This window comes from Numida meleagris, chromosome 14, assembly GCF_002078875.1.
Source record: "Numida meleagris isolate 19003 breed g44 Domestic line chromosome 14, NumMel1.0, whole genome shotgun sequence".
NCBI lineage: Eukaryota > Metazoa > Chordata > Aves > Galliformes > Numididae > Numida > Numida meleagris.
In genome coordinates, this window is record NC_034422.1 from 12905544 (window position 1) to 12929093 (window position 23550).

Genomic DNA, 23550 nt, shown 5'->3' on the forward strand with positions numbered 1-23550 from the left:
AGCTACTCTCTGTAAGCCAATCCTAACCCTCTGAGTGTGTGTGATCACGTGCTCTGCAAGGACACCCTCTTTGTGCGGGAACACCTGCAACTGGCTTGCACAGCAACGGGAGGATGTGGCAGCTGACTTGCCAGTGGCAGACTATGAGTTTCTGTACTTGTATCTCTGTGCCTCTTGCCTCAGTCCCTGCTGTGTGCTTCGTCCAGGTAATTTTCTGCTGCTGCAAGGGCTCAGCCTTCCTTCTGCTGGTAGGTTCCCTTTTTCCCCATCCTAGGGGCTGTAAAAATCAAATCTCGCCTGTATATTTAAAACCTTTCAAGATTTCAAAAAAAAAAAAAAGAAAGGTTGGCTTTATATAGGTTTGTCTCACTGGAAGCTATTTCAGGACTGAGGTTTTGGGGGGGCGGGGGGGGAGAAAAGCTGATGAAAAGCCTCTTCCTGGGCTGCTGTTCTGCACGTGGGTCACAGAGGATGGCTGGAGCCCAGGGAAGCTGGGGGGGCTGCTTTATCTCCCTGTAACCGAGACCCTCACCTTGAGATAAAGGGCTTTAAGCACAGGAGCTCCTGGAAGGCTGCTCAAGGCTGATAATGGTCTTTGCTGCCAGCCTCAGGTGCTCTGCATCTAGGAAAGGGAAGGGAGGGGATGTGCAATAAACTCCCTGCCTCGTTCACAAAAGAGCTTCGGGCGGCAGCACGTGGCCTCTTATTGTGTCAGCCACAGATGGAGGCACCTTTTCATCCTGCCCTGTCTCACTAAATCTCTTCCCTCCCCTTCTTTTAATGACTTGTCTTCAAAGGTGATGAGTTTTTTCCATGTCTTGTTGGCAAACACTCCACAGGCTGGAGCTAGGAGGGTTTGACCAACCAACTGGAAAGGCTTGGGCTGTGTGGTGCCAGGGGTAGGGGGGGCAACTGGGCGGAACCCTGCAGGGAAAGTTGGCTCTGGAGATAGAGCTGGGGAGTGTCTAAGCACCCCTGGCTCCATGCAGGTTCTCCTTATACCAAGTGAGAGAGCCCTAAGCCTAGAAAAATCATTGAGGGGATGGTGGTAATGCTAAAGGGAGTTGCTTAGCTTGGTCCCCCTGAGCATAGCATCAGCTATGCTGTAGGTGCTGAAGCTGGTATAAAAAACAAGTTGTCTAGCAAGGTAAGAAGTTGGAAAGCCAACGGATGACAGCTGGTTTGTCTAACAACAGCCTTCACGTGCTGATGGGGAAGTTGTGGTTTCCTATCTTATGGGTATGTATAAGCAAGAAATGAGGTGTTACAGCAGTGCAGAATTGTGCTTAAGCAAGACCAGGGCTCCTTGCCTAGTTCAGGAGGTGTCTGGCAAGGACTGATGTGGGGGTGTTTGAGGGCTGAGGAAGCAGGTTTGTGGAGTTTCTACATTCAAAGGATTTAGTTTCTACAGGGACATGTTCACATGTGCATCCTGAGCCTGCCTCGGTCTCTGTTTACCCAGTAGAGGAATGGTCCAATCTTGATGAAGCAGTGACTGTCAACTGGGGCAGGGGGCAAGCTCACTCCAGATTTGGCTTTGTTGCATCTTACAGCATTGAGTTTTCTCTCTTTGTATCAGATGGTGACACAGCTGTAAAGGCCTCAGAGGAAACATCAGCACAGGATGAGGAAGAAGATGAAGAGGAAGATGAGGAAGAGAGCATTCCAGGGTGTACCTTGTTCATCAAGAACCTCAACTTTACCACCACAGAAGACACACTGAAGGAGGTAAGCCATTAGCAAGGAGTGGAGACTGGGTTTTGCTTAGTACAGGCAAGGCTGCTCAGAAGGAGTGGGAACGGGTTGAGACCACACTGGGCTGCTTGTTGCTGGAAGGCCCCTACTCATTGCATGGGCTTGAAGAAGGGTCTCACCTGTGCTGCAGAGTGCAGGGAGAAAGGTATTCTTCACCTCTGTTGTGCTGAGGATGAAGTGTTGAAAGGAGTTAAATTGCCAGTAGCATGGCCTTAATGGTACGAGAGGGAGCACTGGATTGTGCTGGGGCTGGGAACCTCCACTTTTGAGTTTCAGGCTTCAGTTAGACAAACGTAGCGGAAACAGTTTTGATGGATTTGAATTCTACCTTGGGACAGTTGGAGGCAGTAGGAAATCTTTTAAGACCCTTCATTTCCCATTCTCCTTGGAATCAGCGCTTGTGCAGCTGTAATGCTGCTTTGTGTGCTAAGGCAATAAATAAATGATTATATAACTGACATGTGCTTTTCATCTTAGATTTTGTACCAATATGGGGATGTCTGTGCTACTTTACCTCAGCAAAACACTTGGGAGAGATTGTAGCATTTCTAAAACCACATGGGATATTAATAGCAAGGCTGGGAAAAAACAACTGGAAGTTCTCATCTCTGCCACTCACTATAGCGTTGTGACATGCCATATTTCATGGTCCAAGAATGGTGGTGGGATGTCAGTCCGTCCTGGACCTGTGCTGCTCCATCTTGGGACGGTGGTGCTGGTATAGATCTGGTCCGGTTGGCTCTGGGGACAAACGTAAATGTTCAGAGAAGGACTGGGACTTCTTTTTTTCTTTCTGTTTTTCCCTCCTACCTTCCAGTTGCAGTTTTACAAGGGAATCGTAACAATGGTGTGCCACTGTAGGACATCCAGCCCTGCAGCCCCTCCCTTGCAGCTCTGGAAGGAGCTGTTTTCTCGGGGGCATCGCAGGAATTACCTGCTGTTAGGTCCCTGCCTGGGTGAGGACATCTTGTAATCTGCAGTGGTCTCCCGGAACAACCACAGAGCTCAGCAGTTTCTGAGGAGTGGTGAAGGATTTCTGGGAACATCTGTATTGACTTATTTACAAGTCTCTGTGTGTATTTGTACATAAATAATTTTGTAAAAGAAGAAGCAGCTGTACTGACTGCTTGTCAGGTGTGCCTGGCAGGGAGGTGGGTTTGCGAGCGTGTGCTCCTGGCTCTGAAAGACTGCTACATTGTCATTCAAAACTGAGTTATAAGCCTCTGACAAAGAGTGTCTGAATTCCTTGCAGACGTTCTCTAAAGTGGGAGCTGTGAAGAGCTGCACAATATCCAAGAAGAAAGACAAAGCAGGTACTCTAGATGTTACTGTTCAATTCCTTCCTGCAACTGGTTGCTGAGGGCTCAGGTGTGGCATTGCGTTAGCATTCATCTGGATGAGCATTTGTTGTGTTTGCATTGACGAAATCTTCAATGTTTATAGAAGTGCGCCTGTTGAAATGGCTGAAAACAACAACCAAAAACACACTGCAGTTCAGTCTAGAAGGTTAAGCTGAATTGTGGAATTTGTGGAGATGTGGCCTTCTCTTGAGATCAAGATAGAGAAGCCAACTCCTTCAGGATCATAGAAGAGATCAGGATGCAAGTTGAAAGGGACCGGTGCACTTAAATGACTGAACTTGTGCGCAATACTTTATCCACAACAGCAACCATGATCTTCAAGGATGCCTGGCTGAGAACTGCACTGGGCGGGTGTCATTTGCCGCCTGCACTGATCCCAGCGGGATCTCTGCCTGCTTCCCATGGGGATGGGCAGGAAGGGGATTGCATAAGGCAAGCGTGGCTGGATGGGCTGTGTCTTTCCAGATTTGAGGCTAGGGATTGCACAGCTATGTGGGATTTTGCCTTGGGGAATGACTGCCTAGGCATCCTTTTGTATGGGATGCTTAAAAGCTCTGATTCCTGAAAGAAAAAGAATAAAGTCAATTCTTCAGTGCTGCTGACATGTCTGGTATGCTCGTGACTAGACAGCAGCATTTGAATCTGGGCTGAGCTCATACCACCTACCAGAACTATTGGTTTCTGTTACTGCAGGGTGATCTCAATATCCTGTTGCCTCTCAAGTTCAGAAGTTAGAAACTAGGTGATGTGTTTTTGCATGTGGATTTTTCCTTTCCTCTCCCATCTTTATTTATGGGCTTGGAAATTGCAACTGCCTGTCCAGGTTCACAGAAGCGTATTCCGTTTGTTGCCTGCCTCACAGATGTTCTGTCTCTCAAATGTTGGGCTTTTGTGTTGTTGTAGTGGGAAATCATCCCATTACTAGCACATGGCAGTTTGTATTTAAACAGATCTCAAATGCTTGGTTCCCAGCAGCGGTCAATAACTGCCTATTTGCTGTGTGTTAACCAAAACCAATTTCTGAATGGGTTGCAGATTAGAAAAGTCTCATCTGGGGACCAGACTGCAACCTGCATATTTATTTCCCACTGCAAAAGTCACACTTATGTCTGGGCTGTTTACAAATTTACCCAGTGAAGGTCTTGTTTCATATGTGAGGGAAAAGTCCTGTGTATAAGCAGAGGCTTGTGTATCTATAATAGGATCAGTCACCCTGACTACAAATGGCGGTTGTTCTGTAGGACATACAGTTACTGTTTTATTTATGGAGGCTGTGCTGAAATCTCACAAAGCTAAAAATCGGTGTGACATACAGTGCCATCTCTGATACCAGCACCAAAACAAGCTCTTCAAACTGGGCATCCATTCTAGAGCAGTATCTTGCTTCATAAAAGCCGGTAAGGAGCGCTAATGAGGAATGTGACGGGGCATGGACAGGCTGGCCCCTTCTGTGGTGTATTAGTTTTTGCCCCCCCAGTTTTAACAATCAGAGATTCAGAGAATTTTTGTGGTCAGAGTTGTCCCTGGATGCTGTTGGGCACTGCAGTTTATGGTGCGAGTCCATGTAGTGCTGTGGCAGTGGATTCCCCTAGTCTAGTTTACACAACAGCACTTTCTTCTGATTTGTTTTTTAAATTTACTGTTCAGTATCATTGTTTCCTGCTATTGTAACAATTTTCCTTTCTCTTCTGATAGGCACTTTGCTTTCCATGGGCTTTGGATTCGTGGAGTACAGGAAGCCAGAGAGTGCTCAGAAAGCGCTGCGCCGTCTCCAGGTAGGCTTAGGTTTGGGCCAGGTTTCTTTCCAGAGATAATGGGCAGTGGTGTAGATAAACTGTGAGGTTCAAAATCTAGTTGAGGAAGAGGGGTATGTATCCTCTTCCTACCAGTACTTAAAAGGGTATTTCTTATCAACACCTGAGGGCAACCTACAAGAAAGCAGGAGGGGGACACTATCACAGAATGTCATGATAGGACAAGGGGTAGTAGCTTTAAACTAAAAAAAGAAGGATGTAGGTTATATATTATGAAGAAATTCTTTACTCAGAGGGTGCTGAGTCACCGGAACAGATTGCCCAGAGATGCTGTGGATGCCTCATCCCTGGGGGTGCCCACAGTCAGGTTGGATGGGCCCTCAGCAGCCTGATCTGGGAGGAATTGTTCCTGACCATGGCAGAGGAGTTGGAACTAGATGAGCTTTAAGCTCCCTCCCAGCCCAGGCCTTTCTGTGTTCGGGGCATTAGGTTGTACAGAAGAGTGTTTACTAGCAATGCAGAGACGGCAGAAAATGTGGAATTATTAAAATTCAGCAAGTTTATTCTGCAGGGTTTCCTTTGTAGAGGTGACAGAGACCCAAGTCCCCCACAAAATGAGAATAAGTATAGCTTAGTATTTGGTGTTGTGGGGTTCAGTTTTGCCTTCTGTGAGTCTGCCAGCGCTTCAGGGACTTGCAGCCTCATGCTTTCTCTATGACACATGCCATAGGGCTTGGCTGCACTTCAAGGGAATAAGTCATTTCTGCTGCTGCTAGAACAACAACACCCTAGTGTCTTGATCCACATTACCCGGGTGATGCAGGCCAGACAGAAGGAACACTCCTTTTCTAGATAGACTTGGAGGAATTGCACTGTATATGATCTCTGTATGCTCAGTGACCGCAATCCATGGGTCTCACCTTCAGCAGGTGGTGATTTTGCATTCCACAGATGGTGTAGTCTTGAGATAGATGGGTGTTCTGCATTGTTTTGAACAGCAGAATCCTGGGGTGTAAGAGAAAGCAGGACAATGGAGATTTTGCAGAGGGAGTGGGCAGCAGGACTCCAGATTCCCAACGTAAAACCTTTGCATGTCATGTGCTGTGTCAGGACTGATTAGGCAAGAGACTCCTTGTTTTCTGTGCTCTAATATGTGGGAGGTAGGAGACAGAAGACTTTCTGTCTTGGCTACTGACAGCAAATGAGTCATGCTTGGCTCATTCTGAAACAAGAGGTAAGGTGCTCCCTGCCTTGATGAGTTTGCTCTCCTTCCCCTCTAGGAGAGGAGCCGGTAGCCCAAGGCAGGGAAGTGACTTGCCTTTGCCAGTTTAGTGGCAGAGCTGAGGCCAATGAACAGAGATCAGGGTGCTGGCTGCTTCCTCAGTTAGTCAGACTGTCTCCAGCTTCATATCAGAACGTTGCCTTGTATGAACAGGGAAGAACTTTAGTGAGGAGAAGGAAAGGAATATGTGGGAAAGAACAAAGATATGAAATGCTGTGCTTGTGTCCTGGAAGCTTGAATGCTGTTGTGATTTACATTTTTTTTGTTTTCATTTTAACTTTTAGGGCTGCATTGTAGATGGCCATAAGCTGGAAGTGAAAATCTCAGAGAGAGCTGTCAGGTAAAGCTGTCTTACTTCTGTAGCATTTAGTCTGTGTTAGTTCTTGGTAGGTTCTTCATTTCTAAGCTAGTATCTCTGCTTCGTAAGGATGTGTGGCCAGTAGTGCTTTGGCTGACTGAGACTGACACATCAGCCTTTGTTGTGCATTGCATGAAGTCACCTTAGTCAGTTCTTGACAAGGAAAAAAGAAAAAAAAAACCAGATGTGAAGGTACTTGCCTACTAAGAGACTTACTTCCAAGTGAAACCCTAAGCAGCATGCACTGATGGGGTCCCAAAAGCGGGTCCAAAGTGAGAACCAGGCACACAATCCTTGTTTCACATTTAAGGAAAAGGCTTCTCTGAAAAACGTTTAAGATGCTTTTGGGGTGGTGCCTCAGAGACAGACCTTTCTGTGGAGTTACATTTCTTGATGTCAAATAAAGAGGATGACTGACTCAGGTTTATACCTTCAATGCTGAAATCTGTGACTCACGTCCACTGGGATTTTGATGATCTGTGCCTATGAGGTTAAAAGTCAATTCAAGTGTTTGAAGGTGATTGTTGGCACCCTAAAAACTGTGTTGTAGACACCTTGGAAATGCTGTGAGAGGAGGTGTGTCTTAAATGGCAAAATTCCTTTGCAAATCTGGTATCTGGGGCCCAGAAGGCTGACAGTTCTCTAGCTCCACTCTGTATTTCATTTTTTTTCCATAAAGCATTTGTACCCATTCTGGATTTTAAAATCCAGCCTGTAATGTAGAATGCTTTGCTTTAAGCTGCTGTTTTTTTATATTAGGTAAATTTTTATCTTGTTTAAATGCAGCACAACCTGAGCAAAATAAATTAATTTAGCAATCTATTTAAGCTTTTTTACTATTTTCTAAGTCAGTAGGAAAAAGAATGAACATTACCTTGCATTAGACTTCTTGTTTAAATATGTACAAATGGTTCGTTTCCTGATACTGAAGAGACAAAATGTGGAGTCAAAAGAAAAGTCGGTGTCAGGTGTGAGTACAAGCCTGCTGCCTGAGCTCCGTTGTGGCTGCACTCAGCAAGCCAGAAGCTCTGATTTTAAATGTGGGATTTAAATTACTTGCATTTGTTCCTTCTCTATGTAGCCCATAAAATACGCATTGTCACCAGCATGAAGCCAGCCAGAATATCATTGTGAGCTAGCTGGCTAATTCTGATGGCTGACATTCAAGGAGACAGCATGCTCTAGGTGTGCTGCTCTGCGGTGCCCCTTACCTGCCCTATCTGTTCACCTGACAGGCCTGCTGTGAAGTCCTCCCGAAAGAAGCAGACAGTCAAGAAGCAGAAGACTTCCAAGATCCTAGTCCGAAACATCCCATTCCAGGCCACCGTCAGGGAAATCAGGGAGCTCTTCAGGTAGGAAAGCGTTCTCTGTCAGGCCTGGGCAGCGCCCTGCTCAGGAACCAGCAGGGTTATAATGCAGGATCTTGCTGTCGGATTGTAACTATGAGTTTTGACTTCTTTGTGGAAGCAAGTGAGCCTGTAAGTAGAAGTGATGTAACAGGTTTTTCTGCTGTAGAAGTGCTGTCTGTGGGACACATTACATATGCTCTGAGCTGCCAGAGCTGGGTGGCCTGTCACTCTGCAGTGGGCATCCACAGAGGACAAACATCTCCTCCCTCCCCCCCCCCCCAATCAAACAAATGACACAGCCTTGGATATTTTTTTCCTTCTTGTTTGTAAGGCTTGCGGCAGTGTTCCTGCTGCTTGGCACACCTGGCTGGGAGGAGCACTGAGAGCCGCTGCAGACAGCTGGTGTGAGGTATCAGCTCGGGCTGGCTCCCTCCTCCATCTGCCCTGCACACGCGACGCTGTAGCTCCTTCTCAGCCTGCAGGGAGCACATAAATCTGGCTCTGCCTTTGCCGCACCGGGGTGTATGCCTAATGTGCTTGGTGCAGTGCATCTCCGTGGCTGCAGGAATGTGAGGTATGCAGCCTGTCAGAGCCCCTTTAGTGAAAAGTACCTCAAGCCCTAATGAGTGATCAGTAGGGATTTTAGGATCCCAGCCTGCATTCTGCTGCGTACTGGCTGCTCTTCTCTTTGTACCCTCAGCCAGTTGTGCATACAAGGATGCATTAAGCCTTACAGTGTATCCCAGGAAAGAGTTGCAGCTGTGCAAAGTGAAGCTTATGGTTTCTTCTGCTGCTAGCACAAGAATCTAGGTGGTGGGCCCTAGCAGGTAGGCCATGCTCCCTGCTCTGCTGCTGGCTTGCTGGAGGAATCTGGGAGAATTGCTGTCCAGCCCCTTCCATCCATTTTGCCATCAGCAAAGCCAAGGGTGATAGCATCCATCTGCAGGATGTGAAGTCCTGGGTCAGGAGGAGGCTTTTCCATGGAGCTGGTGTGAGTCTCAGCAGCAGGCAGTGGTTCTGCCAGGTTTGGGGCCGTGCTGTTCCTCAGCCATGAGTTGCTTCAACCCTTTGAAACCTATCAGGCTGTGCACCAAGAACTGCCTTGTACATAGACACAAGGCTTTGCTGGGAGCAGGGGAACCTCCTTTCCCTATATACCCACTCTATGAGCTGTGATGCTCTCCTGCTCTGACAGTGGGTAAGGACAGTGGGTCTGCCCTACTACAGCCTGTGTTCTTGCAGGACAGGTGAAAGCTGCTGATGGTGATGAAAGCTGTATGCTGCAATGCTGTTTTGGAGCGGGGTCCTTGGTTTTAACTGGGTGCAGACCATGACTCAGCTCAAGCATGTTCAGAAAAAGCACAGTGTAAGGATTCACGTAGAAGAGCAAAGGGATTTTCGTGCTGTGCAGGTGCAGCATGGATGCTTTTGCTTCAGCGTTGCCCTGAAAGCCCCAGTCAAAACAAGGCCAGAAAAGCCCAGGACTTTCAGGGCTGTGTGCTGAGGGCTAGCAGCACGCTAGGCACTGTTCATTCAGAACTCAGTGCTGTGTGGTTGCAGCCATGTCCCTCATAGCATCAGAGCAAACAAAAACCAGGGATCTATTTGCCTTATAAGGTGCCGGGTTATGTTCAAGGAGCAGGGAGACTTGTGAGCATCAAGAGAACAGACAAGTCCAGCAGAGAATGAGGGCTTTGCTGTGTGTTTTATTCTCCTCCTGCCTTGTCTGGCACCTGGGGTGGGGAGAGGCGGGGTGGCTCTGATTCACGTGGCAAGGAGCACGCAGCCTCCAGGAGCACACTGCTGCCAGTGCTCTAGGGCGATGCACGAACATCCATTTTGTTTACCTGGGCTCTCTGGAGATGGGAGTTTGGTCCTCAGAACAACAGCCAATGGCTTACGGGGGCCCGCAGTCCTCCCCATGCCCTGCCAGCCCTCCTGGCCCGCTGAGAGGCTGAAACTGGGCACAGCTGAGCACTGCCATGTGCTTCATCCTCCAAGATGGCTCTTTGCGCTTTGACATCAGATCCCCGTGCTCTGGAACTTTTCACATTTCTGCGTTTAGGAACCTGTCTGATTTTTGTTACGTATTTGAAATCTCAGACAATAGCGGGGCGGCAGAGGCGGCACGGCCGGCAGGGCTGCAGGGGGCACTCTTAGCCTGCCCAGGAGAGCAGCTGGGGCTGCGCGTGGCACCACCAGCCTGGGGACACGGGGATGTGGCACTGCCAGCCTGGGGACACAGGGACAGAGCCAGGGCACAGCCCCAGCACAGAGCTGAGCTGGGGGCCCTGCAGGACGAGCTATTGTTTCACGTGCTCCAAAGCCCTGCAGCTGATGTCTCTCAGCCTGCTCCCTTCTGTGCTTTCTTTTTTTTTTTCCTCAATTGCTTTGGCAGGAGAAAACGCATTATGTTTTTACCCCAAACAAATATTTGCATGTTTTGAGCTTTTTTGAGATGCTGTCTTCATTTCTGCATCTCTCACGAGTAGGTGTTAATGGCACTGAAACAGCAAAGCAAGAGACATCCATTCTTGCTGGATGTTTTGAATAGCAAATTGTGAAGGCTTCTGTACATTGCTGGGGATTTCCTGAGCTGGCAGTGCTGCCCCACTTGTCTTTATGCTTTTTAGTATTGTTGTTTAAGGATCCGTGGCTCGAACGCTTAGACCTGCCCAGCGCTGTTGCTCATGTTCTTACAGCAGATGACAATAGACGTGGCTGCTGCCTTCCTCTGGCCGCTCGCTGTGAGCAAGGGCTGTGCTGCTGGTGGCTCCGTGTGCCCTCCTCCATGCTGCCCGTCCTGCTGGGGCAGTGTGGCTGTGCCCGATGGCAGCGTGCGGTGCTGCTGCGGAGCCCTGCCCTTCCTTCCCTGGGTGCTGCCCTCTGCCATCCATTGGGGCTGGTTTTGTGAGATCTGATGGATGTTATTTTCTCCAGCGGGAGAAATGCTTTTCCAATTATAGGGGCAGCTTTTGGGCTAGGTGTGAAGATTTAGCTTTTGTGGGTGTGTTTTTTCCTCATTTTTGTTCTTTATTAGATTCTACTGTTATCTTCACTACCTGGAAAAATAACAAAAGACAAATGGTCCTTCGTTCTTCCCAAAGAGCCATAGTTAGGGGGGAGAGACAAAGGGACTGATATCCCATGAAGACTGCTAATTTTTGCTACCAAATTGGGGGGCTTTTATGGCATGACTTTTTTTTCGTAAGGAACTCGAAATGTGGCAGGCTGAATTGGAGATCTGTGAAAGGCCACATTTTCACAGATTGGAGCGCTAGCAATTTCTGAAAATTAGGCTCCTTTAAAATCTATCACATTAGATCCATGTAACCTTCATTGGAAGTTCCAATTAACTGTTTGTTTCACAGTGTCCTCTGCCATCCTCCTTCCCCCACACCTGCACCAACTTTCATGGATATCAAAGACACAGCTCATTTGCAGCTGGCCCATAACTTTTCAAGGAGACACGTATTTTATTTTTGCCAAAAGGGACGTGGTTAGATTTGGAAATAGTTGTCTTACGGATTTCTGCCCAATTGTGTGCTACCCAAGACACAGGTGGAGGGAGAGATCATGCCTGAAGTTGGACATCCCTGCTGCTTGTGCCACCAAAGGAACTGCATCTTAAGTTGCATGTTCTGAGGCTGGCACTGTTTCCTTTTAATTTCTTTGCGAAGTACACCTGGAAGTACAGGGTAGGGTCCTAAAATTGCCATGACCTCTGCTTCCAGCCCTCCTCTGCCAATTGGCTGCCCTCGGTGCTCTCAAAATTCTGAGCACTGCTCAAGGTGAGGTGTCAGGGCAGATCCTTATTTTCTTCATCTTAACAAAGATCTGGCATTTGCTGCATCTGGCCTGTGCCTGATGAGGAGGAGGCAGATCTCTTCCCTCTGATAGAGGGCAGAAGTGAGAGCAGCAGTGGGACGGGGCATCAGAATGAGAGCTCTGCTAGGAGAAGGAACATCTCTGAAGAAGGATGCAGTGGATAAACTGGCAGAGATATTTTTTTTTAAAGGCAGTCTTTATGAAGTTAATTTTATAAGATGATGCCTTTCACTTCTTCTGACCTATTATAATAAAGTGTAGTTATCAGAATGGGCTTTTCATTTCCCATTATGAAGGACATGGTGGTATAATGAGTCCGTCTGCCAGACACACTAGCTGTTCACACCTTTCTCCCAGTAATGGAGCCGACATGGCTGCAGACAATTTCTCCTTCCTGGAGTAACGAGTAACATTGCCCTGTTGAAGCTGTGGAAATCTTTGCTACTGAAAGGCAGAGGAGGGAAGAAAAAAAAAGAGTGCCTTCATAAACTTGTGAGTTAGTTAAGCAACTGCCAGGCAGTATTAATTAGGATGTACAGTGGAAATGCCCCTGGGATGCATGGTGCTGCAAACATCACTCTCTGAGCAGCCCAGCGTCAGCTCACTCTGGGTGATATTTTGCTTTTAAAGCCGTAGATGTTGTACTAGGAAGGCTTCAAAATCAGTTGCTCTTCCTCCTAGTTGCTTCCATTTCCATCTTGGTGATTTGAGGGGGAGAGGTGGGTTTGCTAGCTATGCAGATGCTGAGCAGGCTGGACCCCTGTACTGGCACAGGAGAGGGGGAACTCATCTCCCCTTTGTAAGAAGGGCTGCTGGGAGCTGCTAGGCTTGAGTCCTGCTCACCTGGGCTGTGTATGTGGGCAGACTGAGCTGCATTTCTGAGCCTTTGTATCAAGGTGGCCTGCAGCTAGAGCCAGTCTGAAGGACTTGTGTGTTGGGGAGGAGGGGGTGGGTGTTGGATAATGACAAAGATCATCAGTGAAACACCTCCTGTCCTATCCAGGGTTGGAAGCCAGCAGCTCCTGCTGTCCCTGCAGCAAATGCAGAGCTGTTCCTCAGGCTGCTTCTGCCCAGGGAGAGCCTCGTGGACCCTTACGTGGCCAGAGGAGTCCCTTGGTGCCATCAGATGGACAACCCCTCTTCTGGTGCAGTCTGCAGAGGTGGGGAGAAAGGCTCATCCTCACTACTTTTGTGTACTGGGGTTTAGGTGCATTGCAGAAGCAGACCCTACTCCTGAGAATAGATCAGTGTATGAGATGCTTGGATGGATCCTTCTGTGGCAGGGCCTGGGGGTGTCTGTGCAGCTGAGCCCCAGCTGCTCCATAGTGCCCATAATCATGGGGCCAGCGCTGGATACCCCCCTTCCCTGCCTAGGAGCTGGGGACAGGGACAAGCAGCACGAGACATGCGTCTGCAGGAGGTGCTCAGGTGGGAGCTGGCAGGAGCAGCTGAGAAGCAGGAGGTGGGACGTGACTGCAAGTGTGATTGCTGACAGCTGTGGTGAGGCCTTTGTGTTCCTATTGGAGTTCAGTGGGATCGCTGGGTTATGTCCTCGAGGAAAGAAATATGCGGTTTAAATAAGTGATCAACCCTTGAGGACTGCAGAGCTGTTGTAGGTGCATGTGTGTACCCGGATTACGTGCTAACAGAGCTTTTGCCCCATTTTGCTGATCTTAAGGAGTGGAAGAAAACATATGCTGCTGATTCCGTTTCAAAGACAGTTTCCCAGAACCAGCATGCTGCAGACCTGGGCCTGGAGCGCTGCCGGGCTGCGTGCCCTGGAGGAGCAGTGGGGGCTGGCTAAGGGCCCTGTCCTTGTGGGGTATAAATGCAGGGGCATCCAGCAATGCTAGCAGATCATGTGGCACTTCTTTAATGCAAGATTGCAGCTCCTAACTTAGGATGTGAGGTGTGTGCACTGCTGGCACCTGAGAGCGTCTGTGTAGGGGCATTGGGCCTGCACAGAGCTGCTCTGGGATTGGTGCTTTCAGCCCCAGTGCTCCCGCCACAGCTCAGCCCCTCTCAGCCCTTGCTGTGCAGGCACCATCTGCAGGTGAGATTGGACAGCACCTGGAAACAGTGCATCTTTGGTGCCATTAGGGAGTAGTTTGAGTGATGGCCGCCTCCTTCCTGGATGAGAAACCTGCCCCACGGTGTCCTGCCCCCATGCAGGGCTCCAGGCAGCGCCATGCAGATCTGTGTGCTGAGAGCTGCTGGGATCTGTGGGGCTGCTTTATTTCTGGCGCTATCTAAAAAAGCATATATTAATGTATGTGTATATGTATTTTTGGTGCTTTTTCCTTCTGTGTTGGAAACCCAAACACAGCAGTACTGGGCTGCTATTCAGAGAGTAGATACGTAACTGGCTGCTTTCATTTGACTATCCAAAACAAGCCATGGGGTGCGGGAGAGCGAAATAGGTTTTCCGTGCTGTTTTTTGGTTTGAATCAAAAAGGTGTTTAGCATAGATAAGGAAACATTTAACTCTGTGTTATCTTGGCAGGGCTGCTTTAAAAGGTGGATCTTCCCAAGAGCAGAAGGAAGATTTTTCAGTGCATCCCTTTCCCTGCCTTGAATATTCATCTCAGCACTGGGTTTTAATTTTTTTTCCCCTCTCCCCATCTCAGCGTGCCTCACACCCTCAGGTCCCTGAGCTGCAAGGAGCTCCAGTTGCCTGTCCTGCTCAGTCCCAGTGCCATGCAGGGCGGTGCTGGGCTGCTTCCCTGCAGCAGTGCCTCTCGCCGAGCTCTGTTCATTTGTGTTCATCAGTGTGGAGGGGCTGCGGAGGTGAGGAGAGCTGGCGGAGGGGCTGCATGCCACATGTCTGTCAGATGGGACTGTGGTATTCTGCTCTGGGGCTTTTGCAGTTTTTCTGTGCCAATGAGGACTGGCACAGGTGCGTGCACGTGTGTGTCCTTTTCTTCCTCAATAGGAAATGGGCAGCGCAGCCCATAGAGGAGATAGCAGCCAGGGTTTCTAAGTAACCTGCTCTTGCTGTTAGTATTATAAGGTCTTCTTTTGTCTGAACTACGCAGAAGTTTGTATGCATGTCTGTATATAAGGAAGGGAAAATGCATACTACAAAAAAGCAGAACCTCACACTGTAGCTGGTGTCCTGCATTGCCCATTGATCACCCCTCTGGAGCTAGAAGCGAGACTGCAAGACCTGAGAAGTTGCAACGATGCTGGACAAACTTGTGAGCTTTTATCTCAGCTTTTAGTACATGGAGAAATCAACGTGCTTGTTTTCTTGATTTTAAAATTCTTCTCCATTTCTTAGCTTGATGTTGGCCCAGCCCCCTTCCTGTCTTTTGCTAGCGTACATGTGAGTATTTTTCAGTCTCACTTCACAAGAAGGCCCTGGATGAGCCCCTAATGAATCACAGTTTCCAGCTCACAATGACAGTGTCCTTTATTTGCATCTCTATTTACATTGCTGTCCACTGCAGCATTTCTTCCTTTCCCTCTTCCATGGGTTCCCAGCGTGTGTGCCCTGGAGCTGGTCTCCTGCTGCTCCGGGCAGGCCCTGGCCTGGGCTCCCTGTGCCCAAGCACTTGCTGTTGGCTTCTGCTGCCCATGGCACTGTGAGCATTTGTCTGCGCTCCCGCCCACACACTGCTTTTCCCAATGAAACCAAGCCAAGGCAGAGCCTGCTGCCATCTGCCTTCTCGCCTGCCTTTGCTCCTCCTTCAGCAGCACCTGAACCAGCGGAGCACTTCCAGGCATCAGACAGAGGAGAGATCTGAAATGTGAGAGCCTGATCCAAGTGAGCGTGGGCAGCTCCTGCAGCATGCCTCTGGGGAGCACGGTGCTAGGGGACAGACCCTTGTTAGGTGTCCAGGAGCTCACATACAACTCCTTACACAGTGCCTGTTTTCAGACCAAGGTTTTGTCAGGGGCCTGGGGAACTGGTCCTCGAGGGTGCTCTGCTTTCTGTGTACTCCATGATGGACAGACTGCTGCTCTCTCTTTGCTTCTCACCAGGTTGGATCTGACTTCTTGTCCTCTGTCCCTTTTGCCTCATGGCTGTGCCAGCAGCTGAAGGGTTAAATGAGTTCAGGGGTGAGGGGGGGGTTCAGAGCTGAGGTGTTTCAGATGCTCATTACTCACTGCCAGCTTCCCCCAAAATCATATTAATTTCACGCTGTCACGCAGGACTGCGCTGTCTCTCCCGTCAGCATCCAGGAAGGGGGGGAGTGCCCATCTCCGCCTGCCATGGGGATGCTCGTGGAGAGAGCTGCAGCCTGTCCCTGCGACCATGCCCCCCAGCAGGGCTGGGCTCCCACAGCTTCTGGGGGCCCAGGGGCCTGTGGTGCTTCTCCACCCGCCCAATCCTCATGATCGTTTTCCACCTCACTGCTTGTGCAAGAACCCCATGAAATGAGGTACCCCACAGCAGAGGGGAGGCAGGGAGAGGAGCAGCCACCCTGCTGCCGGGTCCCCTCTCACCTCCCCCATCACTGCACGCCACTGCAACCCAGCTCTCCTGCCATCACCATGCTGGCTGCATTATCTCCTTTGGTTCATGATTTTCTATTGTAGCGATAAGCAGGACTAACGCAATGGAAACAGCGTTACAAAAGGTGGAAGGAAAATACAGCACTCACCCAGATTTGGGGCTCGCAGGAAAAGGCTCCCACCAAGGAGGGATCTCCAGGCAGAGATCCTTCCTTAGGGGCAGTCAGCCCTTAAATGAGGCCTAAGAGGGGTGGAGCCAGGCTCCACCCCTTCTGGTTGCACAGGTGAATTGCCTTCACCTGTGCTCCCAGGGCTGACTGGGTCTTTCCTCCAGGTGCTCAATCAGTGGTTCAGGCCATGACTCAGCAGTTCCCATACATCTATTTTGTCCTTTTTTTTTTTTTTTTGTGGGTTTAGGCTAAAAAAGCTGTCTCTGATGCTAGGCGTCAGGCCGTCTCTTCCCTGTCTCCCATCACCCCCTTATGGCTTCAGTCCTTACAGCACGTGGCCAAGTGCGGCCCCCTGGGCAGCAGCACCTTGGTTCCTCTGTGTGCAGCGGGCTCAGAGGGCCAGCTCTGCCCACCCTTGGGCAGGAGCTGCTGCGTGTGCAGGTGGGGGCATCCCACAGCGTGCGGGGCTTGCTTGCTCTCACAAGCCATTTTCCTGAGGAAATGGGGCTCTCCATCTGCCCACATCAGTTCTTACCCCTGAGGCTGAAGAGGGTGTAGGGCTGCTGGGTTCCTACCAGTAGCAGAGCTATGATGGTGGATGAAAAATGGAGTGCAGACTGCTGCTGCCAGGGTGCAGTGCTGCTCATTGCCAGTGCTCTCTGATACCATTAACCAGCTGAGTGGCAGTGCATCTGGCATTATTTTGTGTTCTTTAATCTCCCCCCAAGCATCTCGCTCGTGCTTTCCCATCTCCACTTCCTTCTGAGGTCCCTCTTCCTGTAGATGCCATCCTTTTGATGTGTGCCCTGCAGCAGGCTACTGGCACACAGCTGTGGCCTTTCATCAGCCCCGGTCCTCTGTGTGCCCCATGCTCTGCTCTCCCCACAAGCAGCTCTCAGGGAGCTCCTAGCCCTCCTCAGCTAGAGTACTGCATGCGGCAGCCAGTAGAGCCGAGGTGCATGGTGCTCTGCAGGGATGCTTCAGCATCCGCATCTCCTCCTGTAGCAAGGAGCTCCTGCTCGCCAGTGCTGCTCTGTACTGCAGATGGAGCAGGTAAAGGGGGGAGAGCACGCCCCAGGAGAAGCCTTTTGCATTCAGCCCCTCACATGCCCCATGGATTTGGCACCTGGAGGGCATCACCATCTGGAAGCAGGAGCACATTAAACATGCCCCGCTTTGTCCTGGTGCTGGAGTGTGGGTTTGGGGCAGGAGGAAGCAGCAGCACTGCCAGGACATGTGTGGCACACAGCAGCCGGGCCAGGGCAGGGGCGGCTCCTGAGCCTGCAGCTGTGTCAGCACACCGTCCCAGCAGTGCAGCATTGGGGTGGTTGGCTCCCACCTGAGGCTCTGCTGCTCTCTCTCAGTTGTTCTGGTGCAAGCTGGGGGAACACGGAGAACATCTGGAAATATTCCTGTGCTTACAGTGCTTCTGCAGTGCATCCAGCAGCATGCAACCTGACAACTGGCCGGCAGCAGTGCTGCTGCTGAGCTGTGCTCTGCTCCACATCCTCTGTCTCCTCCTGGTCTGAGGAGCGTGGATGTGGCTGTGGGAGCTCTGCAGACTGTGCTGTGCTCAGATCTCACCATCTTCACTGTATTGAGGCACCAGAATACGAGCGCTTCACACAGGCTTCTGTGTTCTGAATGCATTTGCATGCATTTGATCTTCCCTACGTGTTTCTCTGTTCTCCTGTTGAAAATAATTAATCTGGTTATTTTTCGAAGTCATCCTGCAGCTTTACAGGAACAAGGCTTAAATAAGGATTCTCTTTAAAGTAGAGCTATGTTAAAATAGATCTCTGCCTATAAATACCTTATTGCTTCTATATTTGTTCTCCAGTTCAGTGCAGGAGGTTGTACAGTCAGGTCAGGGCTGGTTTCTGCCTGTAGGTATGACGTTGCAGCTGGTGTCCTGCAGCAGCTCTATTTTCTGTGCAGGGTGCCCTGCATGTCCCTTTGGGAGCCTTAGGGCATGGCTGCATCTCCCTTCTCATGTTTAGTGCTTTGCCAGTTGCACGAATTCGTCTTCTCTCTTTGAAACCAGCTGACTCATAAAGAGCACAGAGCAAAGGAGATTTGTACCGGGCCCTCCTGCAAGCACTATTTTTAGCATAACTTATTTCTGACTGTAGCTGCGCTCTGATCAGGATTTTCAAAAGAGCCGAGAAGAGATGAATCCCCAATCTCGGCGCTGTTCAGGCTGTGGGTTGCTTTGAAATCCCGACCTGCAGGAGATGCAGCACCACTGCACGGTGCTGGAGCTGCGCGGCTTAGGTGCTCCATAGAGCACTGTGGGTGCGAAGTCTGTGCGCAGATTCCCGTTCCATGGCTGTGGGATGTTGAGGTGCCGTCCTGATGCTCCTAGTGCCTGCAAAGGCTTCAAGCAGTCCTGTTCCACTGGTGCCATGCCAGCGCTGCACTTTCCCTTTGCCACCACGATCGTTGGGATGGAGAGGTACAGAAGGAGATCTGTTCATGCTTTAAGTAATGAATCTTTAAGCATGAAAATAATTGCAGATAATGCACAGGTGTCTTCCCAGGGGGTGTGAGCATGCTCGGCAAGTCCTGGGCACTTCTCTTTGGTCTTGCCAAAGCAAGGAGGAGAAGTGCCGCCAGCCTGGGGCAGACCCCGGTAAGGAGCCGGATCCCGGCACCACGCTAAGCCCTGCGGAGCGGGATGAAACGTGACAGCATTACGAAACCAAGCCTGGTGCTAGCACCTGTTTAAAGATGACTTAAGTGGAGGGATATTAAAATTTTAAAACCTGCCACTGTGCTGCTGATGGAGGATTTAAAAAATAATAATTACCAGGCTTTTTTGTCCCCCTTTTTGCTTGGTTTTCAGAATTGGTTTCTTTCTGTTTAGCATGCAGCCTAATTGCGTAATTACACGATAGACTGGAGTAGAATTTAGTGCGTGTAATACCAGTTATAAAGAAGAGCCCTAATTATGTATATCTTCTCAGGTAAATAATACATCAGGGGCACGGAGTGGCCTAATTACTGCTCTGAAAACCTGCCTAATGACTAATTTGCTTGGAATTTCAGAAAGCTTTTGATAAGGTCCCTCATAAGCAACATTAAAGAAAATAAATCGAGGAGGGGTAAAATGTTTTGCTACATTTTTAAGCAAGCAGTTGAGGTGAGGGGGAAACGGCCCCACATGCTCCTGTCTTGTGTCCTGGAAGGGAGGGAGGCCCTGGGGCTGCTGAGACCCCCGGAACAGAGCCTGAGAGCCCTTAGCAGGAGCCTTGGGGGCTCCCAGAGCCTTGGTGGGGTCCCATGCGAGCACTGAGCTGCCACAGGGAGGAAGGCAGGAGGCAGCAGCCCCATAACAGGAGTGTAGTGAGGCAGAGGATGTTTATCCCAACGTGCCACAGCTGCAGGCCTTAGAGCTCCCCTTGCAGCACTGTTCTGCTTTATGGGCACTGGGTGCATCCTGTGGGGGTCAGCCAGGGGACAGCAAGCTGGCTGCTGTGCCATCCTCCTTGCAGCCCTCCACTTTGTTTTTGGGTCTCCTCTATGTGTTTCCAGCCACAGGAGCTGAAGCAGAAGGAGGGAGTGAGCATGAAGGGCCCGTGCATGCTGAGCAGAGATGGAGCACGGGGATGTTTGTGCCTGGCCGGCATCATGCTAATTGGCTTTCCTTCCTAGCAAACTTTGCAAATGATGCTCTTTAGTTGTCAGCAAGATAAACAGTTGCTGCAGCAGGTGTGCCAAAAGCACCGTCTGGATGAAATTAGGCATGTTCACCAGAGAGCGCCCGAGAAATGCAATGGAGCTGCTTGTCCCTGGCATGTCTGGGGGTGCTTTCTTGCAAACCCGATGACGATAAGGCCTGGGATGGCACAGGTGCTGCTGGTGCTGCATAGCTCAAATGTGCAAAACGCCTCTGTGCATCAAGAGCCTGCATGGCACAGAGAGGGGACAGCCTCCTGAGGGGCCCGGAGCATCCCCTCCCTGCGGCACAGCAGCGTGGTGCTCGTGGACTCTGTCCTCTCATGGTGGATCCATGTCCCGGGTGGGGGCACGCTGCTCTGCATGGCCTGGCCATCATCGCCCTGCCCATGCCCCCTGTGCTATTCTTGCAGCTGCCCTTCTGCCCTTGATGCTGTGCACAGGGCCTTGGTGCTGAATGCTCAGGTCATGTTGCACCATTTCTTTTCTAAATCCCGAATGCCTTCACTGGCTGACAAGCATTGCATGTCTGTGAGAGGCTGGTAAACAGCAGCCATCGGCTCAAGTGATGGGCAAGGGTTGGCTTCCCAAGGCCACCAGGGCTAGGAGCTGAGCCTGGTGGCCATCTCCATTCCACAGAGCCTTTGGAAGTGCTGCTCTCAGTTTTGGTGGGCTCCTTGCACCGGAGCGAGTTAGGTGATGTTCCCCATGGGAAGGCTGGCTCCAGCATCTGCCTCCTGGGGAAGCCTGGTGTGTCCTTCATCCCCTCCGTTTCCTCACAAGCAGTGTCCCAGAGCTCCTTGGGACCGAGTGTTGGGACAGCCCAACGCTGGGAGCCGTGCAGGCAGCACCGCGCCGGAGCTGTCCGTGGTGGCATTGCTACTGGCCAGGTGCAGGAGGGGAACAGCTGCCACATGGTGCTGGAGAGGGCTTTGGCTGTTGGTGGCTGGCTGCGCCCTGGAGCTGCTGTGCCCCTCTGCAGGTGCCTCCCTTGCCCTGCATGCCCGCCATCCCCAGCTGTGGGGTTACCGAGGAGACGGCACTGATGGTGCTGGTGATAACGGTAATGGGGGAGATAGGTGGCAGATTAATTCCTGAACTCCCTAACAGGATTTAAGCTAACAAGAGAGGAGGGCTTTTTTTCTTCCTTCCTTTCCCTTCCTCCTTTCAGATATTTCCTGTGCTGAGGATAACAACACCGAGGAGTGTTAAATTGGCTCTGAATGTCCACCCCTGGCTGTCCGCATTCTTGTAACGATTTCATTAGCTTGAATTATCCACGTTATTTTGTTGTAATGGGATTATCCGAAGTGGAGTCAGCCCGAGTCCTGCAGCGGGGGGCGGGAGGGCCGTCCGTGCGGATCTCATTAACTCCCGCATGGGGTGGGCCAGCAGCTCACCCGGCACAGCCGTTGGCAGGGCCCTGCTTCCAGGGAGGGGGAACAGAAAGGAACATTCTTTTTTTTTTCCCTTTTCTTCTGTTTTCTCCTATAATCAGCACATCGGTGCGGAAGCAGAGGTGGGCGGGGACGTAATTTGCTGGGGGAGGGAAGGTCCTGTTCGGGGGTGAAAGGAGATGGGGGAAAAAGCAACATGACAGTGACTATTGTGCATCAAAGGAATGAGCACAGCAGAGGCGTGCTGCGGGGAGGTGGCTGTACAAGGGAGGGCTCTCATCTTGCTTGGGCCCTGTGTCCTTTTCCAGAGCCATCACGGTGAGTGGGAGCTCTGCCCAAGCTCTGTCCTGGGCCTGCATCATGTGTCCCCAACCAACTTCCCATCCTGTCATTGCCACTGGGTTTTTTCCTGATTTAGGACCATCCCATGCAATGGGACATCAGTATGTATTAGAGGACATAAGAACGGTTTATTTTGCACGAGGAGAAGGCAGGTTTCTGCAGGACGCCCCCTGACCCCATCAACACCTCCAGAAAATGGGCAGAGCCCAACAAGCAGTGTGCTGTCACCGAGTGGGAGTGCACACTTTCAGCAGTTATCCCAGAGCCGGTTGCAGCCTCACTCAGGATGCTGCTCTGCCTGGCGCTCCTGTTACTGCAAGTTACCTCCTTGCGTACCAGCTGCTTCCTTCCTTCTTGTCACCCCACTGGGACAAGCCATGTCCCTGTCCCCGCTGCCAGCAGTGCTCCCAGGGGCTTTGCAGCTGGCCTGGCCCAAGGAGCCGCACTCTGCAGGGGGTAATTGGGTTCCGCCACCTCTGCTTCTCTCCCCATCTTCCCCAAATCTGGAGGAAATAATTGGAAAAGAGAGGTGTGAGCCTCTGCCTGGCGCTGGAGAGGAAAACATTAAAGGCCCAGGCTCTCCTCTTCATTCACAGCTCCTGGGATGGTAATTGCTGTGTTGTGGTTTCTAATTAGCGCCGCAGCAGGGGAGTGTTTCGCTTCTCAGCCCGGCAGGGCCAGCCCTGTCCCCCACTGCCCTGCTGAGCATTGCAGTGCTGCCCTGGGTGCTGCCGTCCTGGCTCAGCTGCCCCACAGCTGTCCCACTGCCACCCTGACCCCACAGACATGCTGCTCCAGGCTTGGACCCCACTGTCAGCTTCTTTGCAGCCAACTTCTTCCCTCTGTGCCGGCTGTTCTGCATCCCCACAGCTCTCCTGTGCCCCCCATAGCTGCCCTGCTGCCACTTGCAGTGCTGTTCTGTTGTTCCCTGTGCTGCACATCAGCTCTCAGTGCGGTGCCCATGGGAGGTGCTCGGTGCTTTCGTACACAGAGCGGTGCTGCAGCACTTCAGCCAACATTCTGTTCCCTCATGCCATGCATCTCATTTCCCACAGATAATGCATTGGGTCCCCTGTGGTGCATCGGGTGAGGGCTCAGTTCCCACTTCTTTGGGCCAGGAGCCCTCTTGTTGGCCATCCCTGTATCTCCCCAGGGCATCCAGCCCCCACAGGGACACAGAGCTCTGTGCCCCATGTACCCCGCGGGAGCACTGTGCCCTGTGCACAACCCTGCAGCTGAGGCCGTGCATCCCCACAGGGGGGTTTGTTTGTTTGTTTGCGTGGCACTGGCCCGAAGGGGGCACGAGGGAGGGAGAGCACAGGCAGCCCCGAGGAGGAGGCGTGCGGATTCATTTTGAGGCTTCATCATGGTGCATTTACACAGTGCGTTGCCTCAGGAAATTGGGTGGATGGATGCCTGGTCATGCTGCCGGAGCGCCGGGTTAACTCCCAGATTTAGCTTATATCATTTCACGAGAGCATTTATGGCCTTTACTGTGTTTATTCCCAAGTGCTCTCTGGCACCGCTGCATCCCAGGCTCCTTTTGTATGTGCGCGCGTGTGTGTAGGTTTTCAAATAAAATAACACATCCAGTCCGACCCGGTCTGCATTAAATATTTATTGGTTGCAGTTTGTGCATATGTGTTTGATAAATGGAAGTGAGGGGAGGGGAAGCAGGAGCTTGGACGCAGACAGAACGTGGGCGTTAAGCTGGATTCCCAGGGGTGGCATGCAGTGAGCTGTGCTGGAGTCGTGCTCCTGGGACTGTGGTGAGGGCTGCAGGGTGCCCACACCTCAGGTCTGGATGCAGGGTGCCCA

At 50.9% G+C, this 23550-nt stretch overlaps 1 protein-coding gene across 1 annotated transcript in view; it reads left to right on the top strand.

Moving 5' to 3' along the window:
- Nucleotides 1–23550, top strand: part of RBM19 (RNA binding motif protein 19) — a 47548-nt gene that overhangs the window by 11633 nt on the left and 12365 nt on the right. The window contains exons 17-21 of the mRNA XM_021412775.1: nt 1580–1728; nt 3008–3068; nt 4812–4891; nt 6437–6492; nt 7746–7862. Coding sequence (XP_021268450.1) covers nt 1580–1728; nt 3008–3068; nt 4812–4891; nt 6437–6492; nt 7746–7862 — 463 coding nt within the window. The remainder of the gene's footprint in view (nt 1–1579; nt 1729–3007; nt 3069–4811; nt 4892–6436; nt 6493–7745; nt 7863–23550) is intronic.